Here is a 19,816-nt window from a genome sequence, read left to right on the forward strand (position 1 = left end):
CTCTGTGTAGCTTTGCGCCTTTCCTGGAACTCGCTTTGGAGACCAGGCTGACGTTCTTTTACTTCTCCCTGTCTTTCTATCCTGCCTCGGTTACAGACTCGGAAGCAGCTGTGCACCTGGTTTGAAGTGTTCCTCTGAACCAGAGGATAAGGGCTACAGAGACGGCCTTGCAGGGCGCCCATTTCGGGTGTCTCACAACCACCCATAACTCCATCTCCGGAGAATCCGATGCCTATTTTGGCTTCTGTGGACACTCGCACGGACATGCACAAACCCACAGGCACACATAAGGAAAAATAAAATCATTTTAAAACTAAGATGACATATTCGACAAAATGAGAGTATACAAACTATGAATAATGAAATACAGACTCCACCTCAAGAATGGGGAATAGGGCATAGCCCGGATGGCCGTGGAGCCGTGTGTTTGCCAAACCGTATTATTCCTAAAAGTCAAATTCTGATTTTTAAACTCTAGGTACAGCGTGAGATTGGGCCTTTTAAACTAGCTCTCCGGGGGGGATGCCGCTGTTGCTGCCGGTGGTTCAGGGCTTAGCATAGCCAAGATGTAAAAAACTAATTGTATTAAGAATGAAGGAGAGAGAAAAAAGAACAGAGAGAGAAAAAGAAAATGGGAAGATGCAGGGAAAAAAATGAAGAGAGAGAGAGAGAGAAGAAGAAGAAGAAGAAGAAGAAGAAGAAGAAGAAGAAGAAGAGGAAGAAGAAGAAGAAGAGGAAGAAGAAGAAGAAGAAGAAGAAGAAGAAGAAGAAGAAGAAGAAGAAGAAGAAGAAGAAGAAGAAGAAGAAGAAGAAGAAGAAGAAGAAGAAATTGATTCTCGAAGACAACAATTGAGGAATTAATGATAGACAATAACAGTGCAATAGGGAATTGCGTGCAAAAGAACAGTTCTTTAAACGAACAGAAAAGAAGAAAAACGAAAAGGCTGAAGTGAGGCAGCATCATACAGCCACCGGGCCAGCAGTGTGCACCTGAGGACGAAGCTTGTACTTCATCAAGGACCCAAACTGGATAACCTCGGGTTCTCTGGAGCATCCCGCACAGGCACTGGGCAGTGGGCGGGGCCCTGGCGGCATCTCTGGACAGAACTGCGCTCAGGGGGCGGGGCCCACCCTGCCGGGGGCGGGGCCCATCCTGCCGGGGGCGGGGCCTGTGCGCCCACCTCCCGCCGCAGGGGGCGGAGTCTGACCTCTAAATGGGCGCCGCTGAGCGGCTGCTCGGATTGGCGGCTTTTGAACCCGGAAGCGGTCGTTGGCGCTCGGAAGTGGCGGGAACGCGGTCGGCGGCGCGCGGCGGCTGCGGGATGGTCGGCGGCGGCGGGAAGCGCAGGCCGGGCGGGGCGGGGCCGCAGGTAGGCGAGGCGGGATGCCGAGGTGTGGGCATGCGGTGGGCCGTGGCGGAGCTCGGGGCGGCGCTGGGCACGCCCGGAGGGCTGCTCGGACCCGAGGGCTGCTCTCCCGGGGAACGGCCGGGGCAGTCCGTCCTCCCCAGCTCCAGCCCAGCGACCATGCATGCATTCGTTCACTCGTTCAGCCCCCTGATGGAAACTGAGCCCTGGAGAGCCCCGCGGAGTGCGGAGGAGCTGCCAAGGCGGCGGGGCACACGCGAGCGTACTTTGCACCCTCGACTTTTTGCTTGGCGTCAACGCTGGTGTGTAGAGAAAAAAAAAAAAAAGTGCTGGCTGGATTAAGCCCTGGAGTTATTAAAGACGACTTTTGTTTGTTTGAGACGGGGTCTATTTTGTAGCCCTGGCTGCCCTGGCACTCACTCTGTAGCCCAGGCTGGCCTCGAACTCACAGAGATCCGCCTGCCGCTGCCTCCCGAGTGCTGGGATTAAGGGCTTGCGCCACCACAGCCTGGCAAGACGACTTTTAAGGCAACTCAGGTCTGAAAATCTTTCTTGATGACAGAGAAGAAAAGTAAGAGATCCCTTGACATGGAACTGTAAGGGATGCGGAGGGTGCAAATGGGTGATTAAAGTGGCCAGTCTGGACTTTGACATGATTTGACTTTACCTAAGCATTCAGTAGCTAACAAGAGGAAATTAAGCAGGAAAACTAGAGTTTAACAAAAATTGTTCTAGCTGAATTTTAACCTGGGGAGGGTGAGGCTATTACTGTTAAGACTTAACGGTCAGCGGACGAAGCTTACAGGTATTTTTCACAATGGGTCGTGTTTTCTCGCAACACCAAGTTAAAAATGTAGTCTGAAGACAGCAGCTGTCCCAAATTCTACCTGTTAGGAATGTGAGGATTCTGAAGCCCACTGACTTAAAGCACAGCTGAGACATCTCTTTGAAGGGGCCGCTTTGGCAGGATAATCGGCTTAACTGGAAATAAGATAGAGATGATCTAGTGGAGTGTCTGTCGCTGGCAATAATAGCCAGCATCAATTATCTGTTTTATTTTGAAATAGAGCTATTCCTTATTAAAAAATAAATAACGGGTACTGCAGTATGCCTTTGGATGAGAGTACAAAGAGGTTAAGTAACTTGCCCCAGGTGACAGCTGGAAATTGTCAGGAGTCAGCTCAAAAGCCAGAGTGTTGGCACACACTTTTGATCCCAGCACTTGTCAGTGTCTTCCTCAGCTACATGGCAAGTTCCAGGCCAGCCTGGGCTACAGTAGACCTTGTCTTAAACAGGTCCGATGTGATGGCTCAGTGGATAATTACACTAACCTCAAATCTGATGACCCGAATTCACTCCCCTAGAACTCATGTCAAGTTGGGGGAGGGAGAGAATGCAACCAAAATATATTGTATGAAAAAATCGAAATAAAAAGATAGATTTGAAAATAAAACACTACCACAGCTCTGCATCCACCACTCTAGGTGCCTTGTCTATTCTGCCTAAACTACTCGTGCTGTCACTGTAACTGTCACCCTGAATTTGGAGTTTTTCCCTTGCTGCCTTTTAGAGTTTTTTGTTTTCTAAAAAAAGCTATTATGATACATCTTGTCTTAGTCAGTGTTCCATCGCTGTGAAGAGACACCATGACCATAGCAACTCTTACAAAAGAAACCATTTAATGGAGGCTGGCTTACAGTTTCGGAGGTTTGATCCATTATCATCACAGCTGGAAGCATGGTGGCGTGCAGGCAGACGTGGTGCTGGAAAAGTAGCTGAGAGTTCTACATCTGGATCCACAGGCAGCGGGAAGAGAGAGACTCTAGGCTTGGAATGGGCTTTTTGAAACCCCAAAGCCCACCCCCAGGGACACACTTCCTCCAACAAGGCCACACCTAATCCTTTCAAATAGTTCCTGTCGAGCCATGTTGTCTAACTGTTGTCTGACTACTTCCCTTTCATTGATTTAGTGTGCTCCACTGTTTGAAAGCTCTATAACTATCCATTCTCCTGTTGGACAGTGCCATCGTGAACAGTTCTTCCATGCCATTTGATGTGTAAATACAGAATGTAGACTTTGATATTGATTAATAAACCTGGGCCTCTGAGAAAATGTACTTATCAGAAACACCTCGGTGAAAATTTTCAACTCTGGCATAGTTGACCTATTGAGTGCAGGTCTCCTGCGCACTGGATCATGTTTTGCATGCCTCTGCACCACTAGACGCCACTAGCTCACTGGGGTTAAATGAGCAGTTACTCCTGTGTTCAGAACCTCAGGTCTGGGCTGAAAGGAGGAATGTGATGGAAATAATATACTCCAAAGGATCTAGGAAAGGATCTAGGTTCCCAGAAAGAAAGATTGTACTTAGAGAACCAAGACAGGTACCCGGAACTAAGCGTGTTACCTTGGTAGAAATGAATGGGCTTTCGACTAACATCCTTTAACCTAGCACAGTTACACTGCACAGGTGCTGGAAGATGCAAAGAATAGCGAGTCTTGGCGTTACAAACCTCTTAAATAAGTGGTTTTAACTCAGAGTTTATTCTCATTTTATTAGTGACTATTGCTCCTTGACTCTGCCATACCCCCCCCCTCTTTTTGTTTTAAATGGAAGGTTAGTAATGATTGTGGTAAATAGTCCAGAACTAACTCTGGTTGGACTTCCTGAGGAAACAATTTTTTTTTCTTTTATTAATGTTTTAGGTTAGAACACAAAGTAATTGGTTTTGTCCTGGCTTCTTCATAAATATGTGCCACTGTACGTTTTTTATTTGCTTGTTTTTTAAGATGGATTCACTGTGTATTCTGTGTTGGCACTGCCCAGGCAATCTCCTTGAGTGCTGATTATGGAATAATGGCATTCTGCCTTTCTGACAATTTTTAAAATTTTTCTTTTTTTTTTCTTTTTCTTGTGTGTGTGTGTGTGTGTTTCTGCTATCATGGAGAAGTGTATTTAAAGACATGCTGTGTGTGGGTATTTTTTGACCACCATGTAAACTATTTCTACTTTGTACAAAAGAATGCCTAGGATTTTACTCATAAATATCATTAGCATATGCCTTTGTTATTTTTTTTTAACATATATTAAGATGGAGCTAGAAAGATGGCTCAGCAGTTAAGAGTATACACTGGTCTTGCAGAGGACCCAGATTCAGTTCCTGACATAACTCCAGCTCCAGGGAATTCAATGCCTTCTTCTAGCCTGTACAGGTAGCCACATACCCCAACACAGACATACACACATGCACATAATTTACAGTAATAAAAGTAAATCTTTAGAAAGAATGTATGTAGCTCATGGAAACTAACCAACAATGGGCAGTAATTGGTATGCAAGGAGAGTTGTTGAGGTTCCTTTTGGAGAACTAAAGTTCTGTCTGCAATTTTCAGTGTGACAAGACAGTTGAAGTGAAGAAAAGTAAATCCTGTGAAGCTGATGTCTCCAGTGAGCTCCGAAAAGAAGTAGAAAACCTGTATAAGCTTTCCCTGCCTGAGGATTTCTATCATTTTTGGAAGTTCTGTGAAGAACTTGATCCAGAAGAGCCAGCTGGTGAGTTCCTCCAGCATCTGTCTGCTTCGGTGCCTGGAAAGATGATAGGAAACTGGGGGAAAGACAGACAGCTCAAAGAGAAAGGGCATTGCAGCCAGCTATGGTGATGCATGCCTATTGCAGTCTGGCTTGAGATACTGCAAGTATCAGGCTAGCCTGGGCTACACAGTGAGACCATATCAAAAAAGAGAAGACGAACATTCCCGGAGTTGTTTCTAATGAGAGGGATGTCATCAAAGAAACAATACTTAATGTTAGTCCTTTTCATGGCTGACTTGAGAAGACAGCCCTGCAGGATCCTGGACAGGGTTATTTTGAGTCATGGTTTTAAAGGTTTATGACCCCGGAGTTGACTCCAGTGTTTTGGGGCCGGTGATATGTTATGCCAGAGGATGTGTGGGAAAGTGCTTACCTCATGGCAGACAGGAAGCAGAGCATTAGCGAGCGGGAGTCCTAGGATTGGATGAACCCTTCAAGTCATTGACCCGCCTCTAGCTAGACCTCACCTCCTACTGGCCAGTCACTGCTCAGTAGTTTCACTAGCTGGGGACCAGGCTTTCAGTACGTGAGCCTCTTTGGTTTAATGTCATATCCAAACCATAGTGCTGTAATATGCTGTTGTCACCTGTTGGCAAAGGCAGGCAGTTAGGACGTTCCTTCATGGAAGTGGAAAGGGAGATTAGCAGTTGCAGGTATTATCATTTTACTTCTGCAAATTTGTCTTATGGATAAGTGTAATCATGGATAAGCATAATTCAAAGATCTTTACTGGAGTAGAGAGAGAGAAATGGCTTAATGCTTGATTGTACCCTTCCTAGGAAAGCTGCAGGCTCTGTGAAGTTGTAAGTTGTACATCTGCACAGACTTCATGGCGTTGTGGTTTTCTTCTGACCCTGTGGTCTGTGAAAGAGAGATGAGTTATTGAGGGTCACTGGGCAACAGATTATCTGAAAGAACCTGGAATGACAGCTGAAGAGGAGGAAAGGAAGTGGTCTCTCTATCCTTCATCTATGTTGTCTCCTCCTTAATCTGTGTGTTTGTGGTAATGGCAGATAGCAGTGAGGCAAGGTGAGTGTGTGGCTCTTATGCCTGAAAGAATGCACAGCAGCTTGGCTTGGGCAACGTAAGGGACAGGAATGTTTAAAATGCTAAGCTAGTTCAGTAGAACATTTAAGGGGAAATCCTAAATTTAGTGCCACATTTCTGTTAAACTGATTCTTCCATTGAGTAAAAACATTTTTTACAGACTTTAAAAGCATTCTTTAAAACAACTTGCTTAAGAATTATTTCAAATCAGGAAGCAGGGGTAGGTGGACCTCTGAGTTTGAGGCCAACCTGGTCTACATGGTGAGTTTCGTAACAGCCAGGGCTGCACAGAGAAACCTTGTCTCTAAAAAGAAGAAAGAAAGAAAAGAAAAATTCAAAGTGATGAAAGGCATTATTTCCTACCTACTTTAGAAAGTGTTGCGTGAGTAAACTTATTTTCCTTATAGATGCACTCGCCACAAGCCTTGGCCTTCGGTTAGTGGGTCCTTATGACATCCTTGCTGGGAAGCATAGAGTGAAGACCAAATCCACAGGCTTGAACTGTAATCTTCACTGGAGGTTTTACTATGACCCTCCTGAGTTCCAGACCATTATTATTGGAGATAATAAAACTCAGTACCACATGGGGTATTTCAGGTAAAGGATCTTCTCTCTCTAAAATACAGCTCCTCTGCTGTCAGTGAGTCTTCTAGATCTTCACTGGCATCCCCCAAGGAAAGACTACTTTTCCTCTATTGGTGGCTCCATGGTCTGTCTGTCTGTTCTGGCTACCTTTCACCTCTTTAGCCTGCCTAGGTTGGTAAACTCTTTACATCAAACTTCCCTGGTTTCTTTTTCTCTTTGACTATGAAGTTTTGTACTTTTGGCATCAGAAGAGCTTCTCTGAAGCCCAAATAAGAAAATGTAAACCATGCGCTTCTAGGGGCCAAAGGACTCAAAAGATGGCTCCTGCCATTTATTATCTTGACGACAGTATGACAGTCAGTGGTGACTGTGGTCTTTCTATGACTCAGTTTCCTCTCTTGAATAAAGGAGATAATAATAGCACATATTTGAAAGGAGTAATATGAGAATTAAGAGAATGCCCTCAGAGATGTAAAATGTTAGCAGGAGTACTGTGGTGTAAAGTTGAAGTAATAGAAGAAAAGATGAGGTGTGGCTGGAGAGAAGTACTGGACAGAACACTTCAGAGCCTGGGGATGAGATCAGATGGATTTTGTTCTTGGCTTTGACACTACTTGGCTGCTAGAACCTTAGCCAAGAATCTTAACCTCTCTACTGGTTTCTTCAATTTTAAAATAAAAGGGTTGGCTATGAATAAGATTCTTCAATTCTTTATAATCTGTCCTGTTTCTGTTTGGCTTTTACTCCACTTTTTCTTCTCGCTTTTTTTTTTTTCTTAATAAACTTTAAAATGGGCTGGAGAGATGGCTCAGTGGTTAAGAGCACTGGCTGCTCTTCCAGAGGACCCGGGTTCAATTCCCAGCACCCACATGGCAGCTCACAACTGTCTGTAAGTTCAGATCTCCAGGATCTGACCCCTTCACACCAATGCATAAAAAATAAAGTTAAAATAAATTAAAAAAAATAAATAAAATAAACTTTAAAATGAAGGTTGTCGTCAGTTGTTTCTAATAGTCTGTTAACAGACTGACTTTCCCATTTTTTTTTTATAATTAAGGAAAAATAATTAAGTACTAAGAACTTTATCATTATGTTCTGATATATAAGATTTTTCATAGACAGTCTGGAGATACTTGGAGCTTAAAACTAGTAAGTTTATTCTGCTTTTTACAGGTACAAATTTGTCTGTAGACCTAATTTTCTGCTTGTTGGCATCATAAATTATGGGCAGCTAAATTTTTATTATCTTCTCTTAAAACAGGGATTCTCCCGATGAACTTCCTGTATATGTTGGTACAAATGAAGCAAAGAAAAATTGTATAATTAATCAAAATGGAGATAATGTGTTTGCTGCCATCAAGTAAGAAACTGTTTCCTTTCAATTCTCTTTTAATTTCTTCGCTTGCATGTCTACACCGCATTCCAAAGTGGGGTTGTGGTGACTCCAGGGCTGCAGATTCTAGGGCTCATTTCTGTGACTTCTGAAGCTAGCCTTACATGTTTTGCCGCTTGTCACCAAACGTTTATGTAACTGCTTATTTAATGGACATAGTGCTTTATTCTGGGCTGAGCTCTGAACATGTGGCAGAGCATGTTCTTAGGACGTCACTGTAGGGTTTTATCCACTACATTGCAAAAGTGTGTGAGTAGTGCTTAATCTTGATTTCATTCTGATTTTCCCTTGGAAATATCAGAGTGTTTTGTTTTGTTTTTTAAACTGGACATTACATTTAAACAATGCCATTAAGAGTTCATTATAAGAACTGACTGCAATATAGTTCATACTGAACAGTTTTTAAAAGTCAAGTAGGTATTTATGAAATTCTTCGAAGAGCTACTAGAACAAGCTGAGCCTCCATGGATGGCAGTTGTGGGACTACTGTCTCATCAATGGCATTTGTCTTTGCTCTTATCAAGAAGCTGGAAAATGAACTGCTCTCTCAAGTAGCTCGAGAGCTGTATCATTGATCTACATTTATGTCAGAAAAGTCACTGCCCACCCTCTGCCACTCAGCTTCATGAAGCTGAGGATGAGGTCCGGAGATCTCCTCTATAGCTGCTCCAGGCTATCAGCTTTCTCTACAGCTTACACAAAGTGGGAATGCAGAGTATGACTGCTATTTCCCATCCCCTCCGCCTTGCAGACTTGAAAGAGTTGCTTCTGCTTGGAATAAACCAGGTCCCGTGTGACATCAGCTAAAAAAAGAAAAAAAAAAAATGGCATGGGAAATGCGCCAATTTTTCGTGTAGGACGGGGTCAGAATCCAGCTGAATGAACCATTTGGTATTGACCACATACATGATTTGAAGTCATTTGTTAGTAGGTGTGCAATTGATGTTGTAATCCTACAAGGTAATCTTTATATGTGAAATAGTTGACTGTGTTTTATATGACTCTGAAAGGCTTTATTCCTGTGACTTAATAGTATAATTTATTATTAAAGAATTCAAACCAAGTCCACCCAAAGTGACCACTATTCTCTGCTCTGTACACACTGGTGTGCCTGAGGGACAGCCACATTATGTTCTTTCTCCTCTAAGATTTTCAAGTGTTATGTAAAATTTGCTTGGCATTTATAATTGGTGTAGGTTTTTCCCCCCCTGGGGTTGGTTTTTTTATTGTTTTGGTTTTGAGTACTGGGGTCTGAACCCAGGTCCATCCTAGGCAAGTGCCTATCACTTTGGGTATATCCTTGGCCCTGACACCATACTTCTAAACCTTTAAGATTTACCATTCAACTTAAGTTGGCAGTTGTTTACTGTCTCTCGTGCTGGCATGAAGTCCCACGAGGGCAGGGGCTATGTCTTTTGCATGGTACTGTTCCCTAGTAGATGCTTCATACATCACCTTAAAAATACCATAGCATATAAATATATCTTTGTTTAAATTTCCAGTGCTGGGGACCAAACTCAGGGCATTACGCTTGCTAGGCAAATGCTCTACCACAGAGCTAAATCTATAACTCCTCAGATATCTAATGTAATTTGTATTCGTCTTCTCAGTCTTAATAGTTTAAAAGAATCCAAGTTCTAGGATTTCTGTCTGTTGTGCGAGACTCAATAGCTAAAGAATTGGACTTAAGAAATCAGAGTCAATAAAGGTTAAGCAAAGGCTTAAATGACTGTCAGGCTCTGAGAGCTTTTCTGATACAATTGGTTAATTGGTAAAACCTTTGTGGAAATCAGTTCTGAACACACATCCATATTCCAAGGTTTCTCAGCTGGTGGTTAACACCTACACGTACTGTGCTAAGTACACATTAATGTCATTGAATTGGCTATTTCTAGCTATAAAAAGGAATTTGATGTCTATAAACATGTATTTATTATAAATTGTTTATAAAAACAAATTATAGAAATAACACATCTAGCAATAAGGAAGATAAGGTAAATATAAAACATCTGCATATTTTAAATGCCATGACTTTGATTTGTTGTGGATAGAGCAAATAGAACACAATGATGTTATCCTTTTTTTTTTTTTTTTTTGTCTAATGCATGTTGAAAATAATCTATACTCATAAACAGCAGGAATGATGTTTTATCTTTCTTTCCTTCCGTAAAACTAAGTGCTACAATAATTTTGACCCAATGGCCCTATGGTCCCTGCCCTAAGGTCAGAAGTATTTGTAGTAATACAATGGTTTTCTGTTTTGTTTGTGGACTGTGACACAAAGGTGGTGGTGGGTGATACTGTGGCACCTCTGTAAGAACTAGCGCATTGACACTTGCTGTGTTAGCAGTACTGCATTGTTCATCGTTGAGTGTCTGCAGGCATGTTTAAGAGCATCAATGATGCACATCTCTGGGTATTACACATTAGGTTGTGTAATGCCAGCATATGTGCATAATGAAGTGGGGAACAGGTAGGAAGTACTTCTGCACATTGAATTAATGTGATTTGTGATTTGAACCTACTTTTGCTGAGAGGGAGTGACTGACAGACTTATTTGGCACAAGTTCTTGCAGAGCAGACATTTTCTCAAACCAAAGAAATGGCCAGTTATATTTGGTGTCATTATTAAAATTTGAAGTTTTTATAAAAAATAAGATAGGAAATACAGTCAAAACTATGGTGAACTTGACAGCTCTTCACAAAACTTCCTAATAGTCATGAATGTGTTGTTTTCGTGTTACATAGTGGAATGAACTTAGTGAGCCCCATTCAGAAATTGTAAAACATGCATGGGTAAAGCTTTATCCAGACCTGCAGGCATTCCAGTGGGTCTAACAAAATGTTGATGATCACTGTTTCCGTTTGCACATTGCACATCTTTAAACATCATGAAGCAGCCTTGAAGCTGATCGTAGCTTTGACTGGTATAGAGATGATCCTAACAGCTTGATGGCTAAAGGGTCTTGGTGACTGCACAGTGCCTTACTTGGAATAATGGACAGAAGTGCTTTAGTGAAGGAACAGTGTACGTGTGGCTGTGTCGAAGTGGGAGACACAGAGTACTTGAAGGCCTCCCAGCCTCCACGAGAGAGCTTGAGGGTAGGATTCATTCACATTGTGACAGACTAGATCTAGTTGTTAATGTGCTCTCTTCATATACAGTCCGTGGTGATAAACACCTGTGCTGCAGTGAGGAGGTGCTGGGTTTTATGGTGTGGGTCTCCATGGCATATAATCTGACCTTACTATCCTTTGCACCTCAGTTCCCTGATATGTAAAGAGGAGTGAAAAATGACATGGTCTTAATGACTTCTGCAAATCCCTAATGTAGGTAGCAAATAGAAGTCAGTGTGTTCCAGTTTTAAAAATAATAAAAATCCTTTTTGTGGACAGCACCATTTGTGTTTTCCTCTTTAGCCAGCCCTCTCCAAGGCAATATGCCTTTGTGGGGGAAGGTGGGGGGCTCAAGACAGGATTTCTCTGTGTAGCTGTTGCTGTCCTAGAACTCGATCTATAGATCAGGCTGGCCTCGAACTCACAGAGAGCCTACTGCCTCTGCTTCCCGAGTGCTGGGATTAAAGGTGTGCGCCACCACCTGGCTCTGTATGCGGTATCTTAATTTCCAGCAGTATGACTTAAAGCGCAGCCCTGGCTTTTTGATTATGTTTTCCTTCCAGTGTTTACAGTGAAGATACGTAATGCAGACATGTAACATGAGTACTGCCTACTCCTTGTTTGATGCAACCTAAGAGGGCTTTGGAGAGAAGCATTGCATGGGACTTGACATTTTTATCGCAGCTCCTCGACTTCTGGGCATTATTAAATAGAGGCCATCAATATAACTAGGGCCTTTGCTTCTTTTTCAGATTATTTTTGATGAAAAAACTTAAAGAAGTAACAGATAGAAAGAAAACTAGCATTTTGAAAAACATAGATGAAAAACTCTCAGAAGCAGCCAGAGAACTCGGATACTCACTGGAACAGAGAACCTCGAAGATGAGACAGAGAGATAAGAAGGTAGTGTGCCACCTGTCAGCCGACTGCCGTGCTCTGCTCTGGGCTCCTCCCCTTCTGCACTGTATGCTTTTCTCCAGCCCCAGCCTAAAGAGAGCTACATGCTATCCTCCAGGGGCTCTTGGACGGTGCTGGAGCCGGGGGCAGGTCAGCCTGCAGGTTGGCATGCAGGCTGACTCCTATACTGGAGGACATTCTTGTGGTTATATTAATCATGCGAGTCTTTTTTTTCAGTGTACATTGCTCTCTTGTCTACATGTATGTCTGTGTGAGGGTGTTGGATCTCCTGTAACTGGAGTTACTGACAGTTGTAAGCTGCCATGTGATTGCTGAGAATTGTACCTGGGTCCTCTAGAAGAGCAGCCAGTGCTCTTAACTGCTAAGCCATCTCTCTAGCCCCTCATTTTGGTCTTTAATCTTGTTTCAGCCGTTGTGTAAAAGTAAATAAAAGCAGCTTTGTGCTTAATATTAAGCTTCATTTTTGAATGGCTGAGGTCTTGTTTTAGTGCAAGGTATGTTAGGGGTGTAGTTCTATTCTTAGTGACCTGACTAAGACCTCAAAGGCAGCCTGCTTTTTAGAGACAGTATGGGAGCCAGACAGTGATGGCACACGCCTTTAATCCCAGCACTCAGGAGGCAGAGGCAGGGAGATCTCTGTAAGTTCCAGACCAGCCTGGGCTACACAGTGAGTTCCAGGACAGCCAGGGCTGTGTCACAGAGAAACCTTGTCTCAATAAACAAACCAACAAAAAAACCCTCCATAAACCAAAAAAAACAGTATGGGTTAAGATTTGTTAATTTTCTCCTGATTCCTCCTTGACCCTATCAGCATTTACTAGTGCCTGCAGAGTGAGAAAGTGTTTTATAAAGAAGCAAATAATTCTCAGGTTTTGGGATTTTGGATTTTCAATGATAAATCTATAAGTCAACAGATATGTAAAAGAATTCTGCTTTTTTTGTGGGCATTCCTCATAAGCACTGGGGGAGTGAGGGCCGGCATTGTCCTCCAGCCTTCCACGTTGTCTTCTGTCTTGTCTGAACATGCTAAGCCAAATGGAATCCTTGTTATCTCTGGATGAGCTGGTGCTGTGCAGAGTCCCGGGTGAACTTAGTTCCTGAGGGCCCTGCCTCACTCCCTGATCTTGATTCAGCAGCAGGCTGAAACGCTCGCTGCCACTGAACTACTATTTTAGTGACTCTTTCTTGAGGCCTAAAGAACAGAAATAGTTTCTAAAGATGTGTATTTTGAGAGTAATTAGTGACATTGAACATTTTGTATTTTCTTTCACCTGTCTGCTTCTCAAGGGAAATTTCTCACTAGAAGAAAGGGAAATGAGCCTGGCCTTGCTGTCATGCATTCTAATGAACAGCAAGTTCTTTGTTTTTCTGTTAACAGCTAGAATTTAGTTCAGAGAGTTCATTAATGCCTTCCTACATCTATAAATATGGTTGAAACTTAAATTTCATGTTGTGTTTATTTTGACTTCTCCCAAGTTTATATTATTTGTTTTTTCAAAAAAATATAAATACAAGGAAAATCATTTACAAGAAAATTATGATTTTCTCTTTCTGTGTTGATGGTTGCTTTTAATTTATGTAAAATTTTTAATGTTACTGTGAGATCTTTATTTAATTCATAGTTTCCGATTCCTGAAAAATTCAGTTCTAATAGTCTGTTGGTGACTTTGTCCTTGCATATTAGCATAGAATCTGCATTTTAGCATGATCGAGCATTATACAGCGTTATATAGTGCAGCAGTGTTTTCATGGAGATGACACCTTGTAGGACTTGGAATGCAAAGACTATGTGAGTCACTATATTTGCCTGCAAGAAATCTGTATAGGGTTGGAAGAAAGTCTGCTTTTCTTGTATTTTAGTTTTTGTTTTCACATTTAAGACTGAACTGCAACTGTAAGTTGATCCAGTGTAAAGATTAAGATATAAGGCTATCATTTATTTTCTCCCACTCATGATCAGTGTCTGAGAAATTCTTTTGAACACACTGTCCTTGAGGGTCGCTTAGGCAGACGATGAAAGAAGTTGAGGGAGGGCGAGTGGGAGAGGAGGAGCCTTCACCATGCCTGGGGCTCAGGGAAGACTTCAAATGTAGACGGCGTTTGGGAACTTTATTTCTCTTCTGTCGTGGACGCTTTCCCTAGACTACCTAAACAAGTGGAATACTGAAGATACTTTACTAGAAAAGACCAAGGCCAAGTACATTGGTACACATTTGTAACCTCAGCACTCAGGAGGCTGAGGCAGGAGGATCAAGAATTCAAGCCAGGGGACTAGAGAGATGGCTCAGAGTTGAGAACACTGGCTGCTCTTCCACAGGACCAGGGTTTCATTCCCAGGACCCACATGGAGGTTCACTACCATCTGTAACTAGGTCTAGCGGATCTGATCCCTTTTCTGGTCTCTCCAGGCAAACATGCAAGACACCCACACACATAAAATGAAAAAGTTAAAACAACAAAAACAGTGGGAGAACTAAAGAAAAAGGATCTAAAAATAACGTGAAGAGTACGACTAAGCGATTGTTCACCAGGAGGTTTAGGAGGGTGGCTCCTCTAGTTGGGCCTGTCTTCATCCTGGAAGATGAATGATTAAAAGTCAACTAGCCACACGATTGTCATAAAGACACCATCAACTACAACTACCCTGTTTTGTAGTTTATTAATGAGCCTAACTTTTTCAGGTCAAAAATAGGACTCAATTGGCAGTATTAACAAGAAGAGTCTGTTTTTCTACAAACTCACCATTTCGTCCTTTCCTTCCCAGTGTCTGGAGAAGGCTGCTATTCTGACTGCCTGCTAGAACAGTACTGGTAGTTTTCTAACATATAAAGACAAACTTGTAAATGACTGGCCTAATTATTTATTTTATATTTACTTCAAATGCTTGATATCTGATTTTTAAGAATGTATTCTCCCCAGGTCCAGATTTACTGAGATAATGTCCCTGAATGCCCTGTTGTGAAAATACCCAGGGTTTATGTGTCTGTTGAGGTAGTTCTTTTGGATCCGCTTTCCTGGTCTCATTTTGTGTTTTTTCTTTTCTTGATATAGGTTGTGACAAAGACCTTTCATGGTGCAGGCTTGGTTGTTCCCGTAGATAAAAATGATGTTGGCTATAGAGAGCTCCCTGAAACAGACGGTAATGTGTTTCATGTGTAACTGTGTATGTATGTTTGGACATGTGGTGAAAGCTTTCCTCGAATTGGGAAGTAGGTAGTTGTTAAGAGCAAACTCAGGTTTCAGGTAGATGAATTAAAACTGCATTCATAGCTTGACCCTGAACAGACTATTTAGTGTTACTAAACCTTGTCCTTTTCATTGGCAAATTAAGTAGTGATGTTCATTTTTATAGTGGTCTTTGGAATATGAAAGGATATAAAGTACTTAGTATGATGTCACATAATGCTGGATGCAAGGTAATTACTTTTAAAATTTAAGGGATTTTAAACCCATTGTTTAGGTAATTTTTTTTCTATCTTGAACATAGTAACAACTTTGACATAGTAATAATTGAAGTGTTTGGTCGCAGTCACAAAGCACTATATGAACATTTCAGTTTTCATATACCTAAGACACTACTTCATATAGTCATACAGAACTACTTAGATGATTTCACAAAATCTAGTCATTACTCTGGTGAGAATCATTTAACCATTGTTCTCTTTACTGTGAGCACCCCATTGGCATTCTTCATCTTCCTGTTTCTATGAAGAATCCAAATTAGTGCCTCCTCAAGGAAGAAGCAAGTACTCCTGCCTCCTACACATGGCCACTTGTTCCTCAGAACTGTAAATGAGTCTTAGTAATCACCAGTCTTTAAATGACACTTCTCCGAGTTTTACTGTGCTGGATCCAGCCAGTAAGTTGGGATGTGTTGTGTGACAATTTCTACTTAGTCAAATTTGCTACAGTTTCACTCTCCCTCTAGGAATTCAGAGGACGACTGACTGAAGTGTCTAATAAGTGTCACATGTGGCTAGTACCACTGACAAATGGCGTAATTTAAATTTAAAATTTTGTTTAAAAGTAAAAAAAAATTTTGTTTAAATTTAGAAGTTGAACCAGTATTAAACATTTTTATATTGATTTTATGTTGAAGTAGTCCTATATTAGAAGTACTGGGTTAAATATCCTTAGTTTCATCTATTTTTATTTTGGGTATAGGGGTGTGTGTGTGTGTGTGTGTGTGTGTGTGTGTGTGTGTGTGTATAAGAAGGAAGAAGGGAGATGGGGGAGGGAGTGGGGACAGAGAAGTGGGGACTCAACACATGCCCTGGGGTGCATATGGAGTCATAGGACAACTCTTGGGAGTTGGTTCTCAAGCCCCCTCATGGGCTCTGGTAATCAACGCAGGTGGCCAGGCCTGTGTACAAACATCTATAACCCACTGAGCCCTATCACCAGCCCTTTCTTTTTAAATGTGATTACTATAAAAATGAGAATTATATATTCAGTCATCCTAAATTTCTCTTTCACACTGGTCCCAGTTCCTGAAGCCGGGATTAATCAGTCTCTGTGGGAAGTTCTGGCCCCCTTGTCCAGTCTTCTGCTTGAATCACAAGTAATAATATGATTGACGTTCTGAATTGCAGCTTGTCAGATTACTAAGATGGCATCAGTTGAGTAGTAGTAGACATAGAAGTAGTAGTAGACACTAGTAGAAGACATAAGGAAAATCTGTCATTAAAGATGGTTGTGATTTTGTATGTGGTAGCTTTACATCCTTGATTTCTTTCAGCTGACCTGAAAAGAATTTGCAAGGCAATTGTTGAGGCTGCGAGTGATGAGGAGAGACTAAAAGCATTTGCTCCCATTCAGGAAATGATGACTTTTGTGCAGTTTGCTAACGATGAATGTGATTATGGCATGGGGCTTGAATTAGGAATGGACCTCTTTTGCTATGGCTCTCATGTGAGTAAAAACGCTGCCTTTTCCCATTATCCGTGTATACCCACTCAAGTTTGCACTCACATTCTCAAGTTCAAATGCTGGGAAGATATGGCTCCAGCTTGTATTCAAAGCCAACTTTTGAAGAAATTTTTAAAATAAAAGTTCTAAAACTGTTTGAAATCTTATATTCTGGGAAAGATGATAAGCAAAATTTAAGTTCACATTAAACTTAGCTTATGTATCAATATTCCAGGGTGTACCATCTTTTTGGTGTGTGTATTATACATGGTGGGTATGTATGTATGTAGGGATGGACACACACTGTTCCTTTGGTTCTGCTTCTCTTTAGGGGTGGTTATCTACTACCGCATCTTTCAGTACTATTTTCAAATATTTTAATTAAGATATTGGAGCTAGTAGTCTATCATTATTTGTTCCTTAAGAAAATTAGCCATATCAGTGCTACTTTAACTGTAGGTGTCTCAGAGTCGAAGGCCCATAAGGCTTAGTTACAGTTTTAAATCATCCCCAGCTGTGTAAGGCTGGGCAGTTTTCTTAGTCCTTTATCTCTTTTCCTACCTGTAAACTTGTCTTCTCATGTGCCCTGCACATTTCTCACTGTATCTTTGCTAAGTCATGGGCAGAGCATCTTCTCCAGGCTCACAAAGTCCCGTTCCAGTGTCTTAAATCCATTATCCACCAACTGCAAATACTTGGGAGCCACCTGGAGCTGTTAAGAATGCAGATTGTTTCAGTTGGTCAGAGATGAGGCCCTTATGGCACTGACATTCCCATGTGACAGGAATGCCACCACTTCACAGACCATGCTGAAGAGCAAGTCTAAGCCAGCAGCCCTCGAACTGCAGTGTGCATCTGTCATGGAGGGCTCATTCACACAGTAGTGCTTCCTGAAAAATTGATGCTACTGGTTGAGAACCCTGCTGGAGAAGCATAGGCCTTTCTCTGCCTATATGGTTGTTTGTTATCAGTAAAAAGTATCCAAAGTGTTCAACAAGCAGAATGATGCAGTTGTCACAAAAGCCCTAACCATAAATACCATTAGGATGTGAAGTAGGTAAAAGCAAACTTAATGGTTTTGAGAATCACACAAGGTACAGGGTAAGTGCTTCAATAAATGCTTCCTATTTATCAACAAAAGAACGTAATGTTGCTGGGTTTCCCACTAGTGTATGTGTAAGAGCAATACTGTAAAATCACTCAGCAAGCCGAAGACTGAACTCTTAGCAGGGAAGAAATGTTTACATGATAGAAATGAGTCTGTGAATGAAGAGGAGGGGCTGGAGAGATGGATCAGTGGTTAAGAGCGCCCACTGTTCTTCCAGAGGACCTGGGTTCAAGTACCAGCATCTACCTGCCACTTCACAACTGCCTGCAATTCCAGTTTCAGGGGATTTGTATACGTATAGGCAAAACACATACACATAAAATCATTTTTAAAAAATAATAATGGAGAGTGATTCAAATCCTACATTTGGCATATCTATTATAGGGTCTATAAAAGAAAAAAAGTTTCATATCTTTTTTTTTTTTTTGGTTTTTCAAGACAGGGTTTCTCTGTGTAGCTTTGCGCCTTTCCTGGGACTCACTTGGTAGCCCAGGCTGGCCTCGAACTCACAGAGATCCACCTGGCTCTGCCTCCCGAGTGCTGGGATTAAAGGCGTGCGCCACCACCGCCCGGCAAGTTTCATATCTTAACTAGCATTTGATGGCAGTTTGGGACAAAAACGTTGATAAAACTTAATGGACCATGAGAAAATTAAATTTGTAATGATCCTTAATTCCCTTCAAGATATACTTTGTTGTGGGGAGACAGGGAGACGACACGGACAGTTGCCTTTGAACAGACTATCAGGTGCATGTCCCATGTCCACGGTTGACTGACATGATTTTGGAAGTGGGCTTTGTTGCACAAGTGCTTTTCAATATAGTCAGCTATACTTGCCATTTTCTCTGCTTGATGTTTTGTTTTTTGCTTTTCAGTATTTTCACAAAGTTGCTGGCCAGCTTTTACCTCTTGCATATAATCTGTTGAAGAGGGATCTGTTTGCAAAAATTATTGAAGATCATCTGGCAAGCAGAAGTAAAGAGAACATAGATCAGCTTGCAGGATGAGTGAGTTGCTCTGTCGGTGAAGTGTTTTAAAGTGGGACCGTCAGATGGGGCTTTGTTTTTAACAAACAGAAATAAATAATGGAAACATTTATTAAAACTTTCATAATCCAGCTCTTCCGATGTTTTTCTTTCACATGCTAATAAATGGCACTCTAAGGTTCTAGAAATTCTTTAGTTTCTAAGGTATTTGAGTGCTATCTCCGGTATTAACATGTTTATAAAACAGTGCTTATCCAAATTCAAATAAGCATCTATTAACTAGAAATCCCAGACTAATTTAAACTAAAAAGACTCTGCCTTTAGTGATGTGACAGTCTCAAGAATATAGCTTATAAGACTTTATATGCCCTGGGACCAATATGAATCCCAACAAGATTTATCAAGAACAAATGGAATGGGAGAGCCAGCTTGTCATCCATATCACACACACAAGCCTAACATGGAATTATGTCTCCAGAAACCATGCCAGCCCATGAGAGCCAGGATAGGAACTGAACAAGATGTGACCATTAACTGCATTATAGTTTGGATGTTTGTGGATACAGTAATGAAGGCAATGAGATAACTGATCTTTCAGCTACTAAACACTTTTCATTCTATTACAGAATACCAAACCTTCCTTGACCTTTTCCTTCACTAAAGGCATAGTCCATTTGAATTCAATACTAAGTATGTTTACCTAGGACCTGACTGGAACACATTTTAAGTGCCTAAGCACACTCAGGAATTGCCATAACCCAATCAGGATTGTTAGCCAACTTAAATCCATTTTC

The 19,816-nt window shown here is 41.6% G+C and overlaps 1 protein-coding gene across 1 annotated transcript; it reads left to right on the forward strand.

Moving 5' to 3' along the window:
- The first annotated feature begins 1,254 nt into the window (after positions 1 to 1,254).
- On the forward strand, positions 1,255 to 19,153 carry LOC131894448 (histone PARylation factor 1). The gene is made up of 8 exons (XM_059244704.1): positions 1,255 to 1,370; positions 4,762 to 4,921; positions 6,415 to 6,604; positions 7,854 to 7,952; positions 11,855 to 12,005; positions 15,072 to 15,159; positions 16,759 to 16,931; positions 18,912 to 19,153. The coding sequence occupies exons 1-8, from the start codon at positions 1,323 to 1,325 to the stop codon at positions 19,041 to 19,043; spliced, it is 1,041 nt and encodes a 346-aa protein (XP_059100687.1). The 5' UTR covers positions 1,255 to 1,322; the 3' UTR covers positions 19,044 to 19,153.
- Positions 19,154 to 19,816: the final 663 nt, after the last annotated feature.

This window comes from Peromyscus eremicus, chromosome 17, assembly GCF_949786415.1.
Source record: "Peromyscus eremicus chromosome 17, PerEre_H2_v1, whole genome shotgun sequence".
Lineage (NCBI taxonomy): Eukaryota > Metazoa > Chordata > Mammalia > Rodentia > Cricetidae > Peromyscus > Peromyscus eremicus.

Coding starts and splice junctions, on each gene's coding strand:
- LOC131894448 (XM_059244704.1), top strand. CDS start 1,323: ATGGTCGGCGGCGGCGGGAAGCGCAGGCCGGGCGGGGCGGGGCCGCAG. Junction 7,953..11,854: donor AATGTGTTTGCTGCCATCAA/GTAAGAAACTGT, acceptor CTTCTTTTTCAG/ATTATTTTTGATGAAAAAAC. Junction 15,160..16,758: donor AGAGCTCCCTGAAACAGACG/GTAATGTGTTTC, acceptor GATTTCTTTCAG/CTGACCTGAAAAGAATTTGC.